Source organism: Gekko japonicus, unplaced genomic scaffold, assembly GCF_001447785.1.
Source record: "Gekko japonicus isolate JY-2015 unplaced genomic scaffold, Gekko_japonicus_V1.1 scaffold3230, whole genome shotgun sequence".
Taxonomy (NCBI): Eukaryota; Metazoa; Chordata; class Lepidosauria; order Squamata; family Gekkonidae; genus Gekko; species Gekko japonicus.
In genome coordinates, this window is record NW_015177112.1 from 133,027 (window position 1) to 135,400 (window position 2,374).

Genomic DNA, 2,374 nt, shown 5'->3' on the forward strand with positions numbered 1-2,374 from the left:
CAGCGCGACTCCTCGCGTTTCCCAGAAAGAAGAGCAGACCCGCCTTCGCCTGTTCCCTGCCCGACAGATGGTTTCAGCGACTCAGCTTCCCCGCACACTTGGCGGCTGGAGGCGGACGCCAAATCGGTGGCGAAGAAGCGCCTACGGGGTCCCTGCGCCCTCCCGCTTCTTAGCAACAGACAGGAGCACAGCTGGACACGCAGCCTCCCCCAGCTGTTCCATGTTTTTAGAGCCGGGGGGGGGAAATCCCCCCTCTCAAAGATGAACATCCAGTGGCGACCAGGGACCGATGGACGTCGACGCCTCCCCCTCCCTCTGGCTCCACAACGACTCAGCCCGAGCCCTGCCAGCTGGATCTCACCACCACCCCCACCACCACCGCATCGCTCCTCCGCGTTCCCGCAGCAGCCAGCTAGGGATCCGCGCTCAAGGTCATGCCAAAAGCCCGAGCCACCACCCAGGCTCTCCCCTGCCGGAGAAGCGAAAGGGCGTACCGGATCCACGCAGGCTGGCCCTACAGGTCTCCCCCACTCCATCGAGCCTGCCAGGATGAGGCTCGCCGGGCACTTCCGCCGTCACTGCCGCTTCCTCCTCCCGCTGCTGGGCCGCCGGGGGACTCGACGTGCCCGGAGGCGATGGGGACCCGCCGCTGGCGCTGGCGCTGTCCTGCTCCCAGCCGTCCCAAAACCAGGGCCGGTGCGCTTGTTCCAGAAGGCGCCGACTCAGGCGGTAGCGCAGCAGCTCCTGGTAGCAGGGGCCGCAAGCCTCCCATTTGGGCTCTTTGTAGCGCTTCATGTACTCGCTCTTCACGCATCGCGCTGGCACCATGGCGGGTCGATGAAACCTGCCCCGCGGGGTCGCCCTCGAACCAGGAATCGCTCACCGGCTGACCCAGCCCTCCCCCGGGCTCTTCGCCCCACCCTCCCGCTGGAACGTTTAAACACAAACAGCGACGCTTGCGTCCGCCTCCTCCCTCTTCAGCCAATCAGCGAACGAGCAAGGGGTTCTGTTGTTACGTCAGAAGCGAGCCCTTTGAAGCTCTTTAAAACATCAAAGAAGGCACCTTGCTATTGGGTCCAATCTAAGGGGTGAACTGCGGCTTCAGTTAATATTCCCTGTAACCTTTTCTGGGGTGGGGGTGGGGTGTGTGTGCGCGCGCGCCGGGATTTAATTTTTTCAAAAAGGTCTGCGTGGGTGATGCTCCTTCTGCAGTGCCTTTAGTCATACACTTTTAGTCACCCACCAACTCAGTTGTTCAGCAAACCACCTTATACACGCGATCGCAGAAGGTGCAGTTCTCTGCAGGCCTATGTACATTTCGTTCTATCCAGCTCTCAAAGTTATGGCCACAGCCCCTGTTCTCCGGCAGCTAGGAGGGGGAGCAGGGGGAAACGTTCCTTTGCCTCCCTGAGCCCTGGGGTGGTGCCCTCCGACTCCTAGGGGCAAATTCCACCTCTCCAGTGAGAGGGCCATGGGAGAGACCAAGCTGGCTCCCCCAGCTCTCAGGAGGGGCTCTTTAAAAAGTTATGGCCGCGGCCTTCTCCGTGGCAGCTGCAACGTTTGTGCGGGGGGGGGAGGGGCTAAACGTTCCCTTGCCTCTCTGAGCCGGGATGGGGGCCTTGGACTCCTAGGGGCAAATTCCACCTCTCCCGTGAGAGGTCATTCTGGCTCCCCCCGCTCTCGGGAGGGGTTCTTTAAAAAGTTATGGCCGCCGCAGCTGTTCTCCGCGGCAGCTGTGACGCTCACACATGGGGGAGGGGCAGGGCAAAACTTTCCCTTGCCTCCCTGAGCCCTGGGGTGGTGGCCTTGGACTCGTACAGGCAAATTCCACCTCTCGCATGAGAGGTCATTCTGGCTCCCCCAGCTGTCCTTAGGGGCTCTTTTAAAAGTTATGGCCCTAGCAGCAGCTGGAACCATGGGGGACTGCTGAGCTGTCTTCCCCACCTTTTTCAGGCTCCGGGCCTGAAAAATGGCCTGCAGAGCCGCGCCGCGCCCCGCCCTCCCCTCCTTTTTCAGGTTCTGCGCTAGAACACCGGGCCTGAAAAAGGGCCAGCCGAATGTCAATTTCGGCCCGATTATATCCTATGGGCCATTGAAGTTAATGGCAAAAACATAGGGTATATTCTGGTGGCTGGAGAGGAGGGAGTTTGAGGGAGAGGCTCCAAACGTGCAGGGTAGCTGCTGGAGCCTCTCCCCAAGATACCAACCAGGTTTGAAGAACATTGGACCAGGGGGTCCAATTCTACAGGCCCCCAAACAGGTTGCCCCTATCCCCTCCATTCTTCTCTATAGTGGGAAAAAAGTAACTTTTTCCCCCAGCATAAAGAACAATGGAGGGGATGGGGCAACCTGTTTGGGGGCCCATAGAATTGGA

The 2,374-nt window shown here is 60.2% G+C and overlaps 1 protein-coding gene across 1 annotated transcript in view; it reads right to left on the reverse strand.

Annotated features, from left to right (window-relative positions):
• CCSAP (centriole, cilia and spindle associated protein) overlaps nt 1-828 on the reverse strand; it is an 8,062-nt gene extending 7,234 nt beyond the window's left edge. The window contains exon 1 of the mRNA XM_015428308.1: nt 495-828. Within this exon, the coding sequence (XP_015283794.1) occupies nt 495-828 (334 nt within the window). The remainder of the gene's footprint in view (nt 1-494) is intronic.
• Between the last annotated feature and the right edge of the window lie 1,546 nt (nt 829-2,374).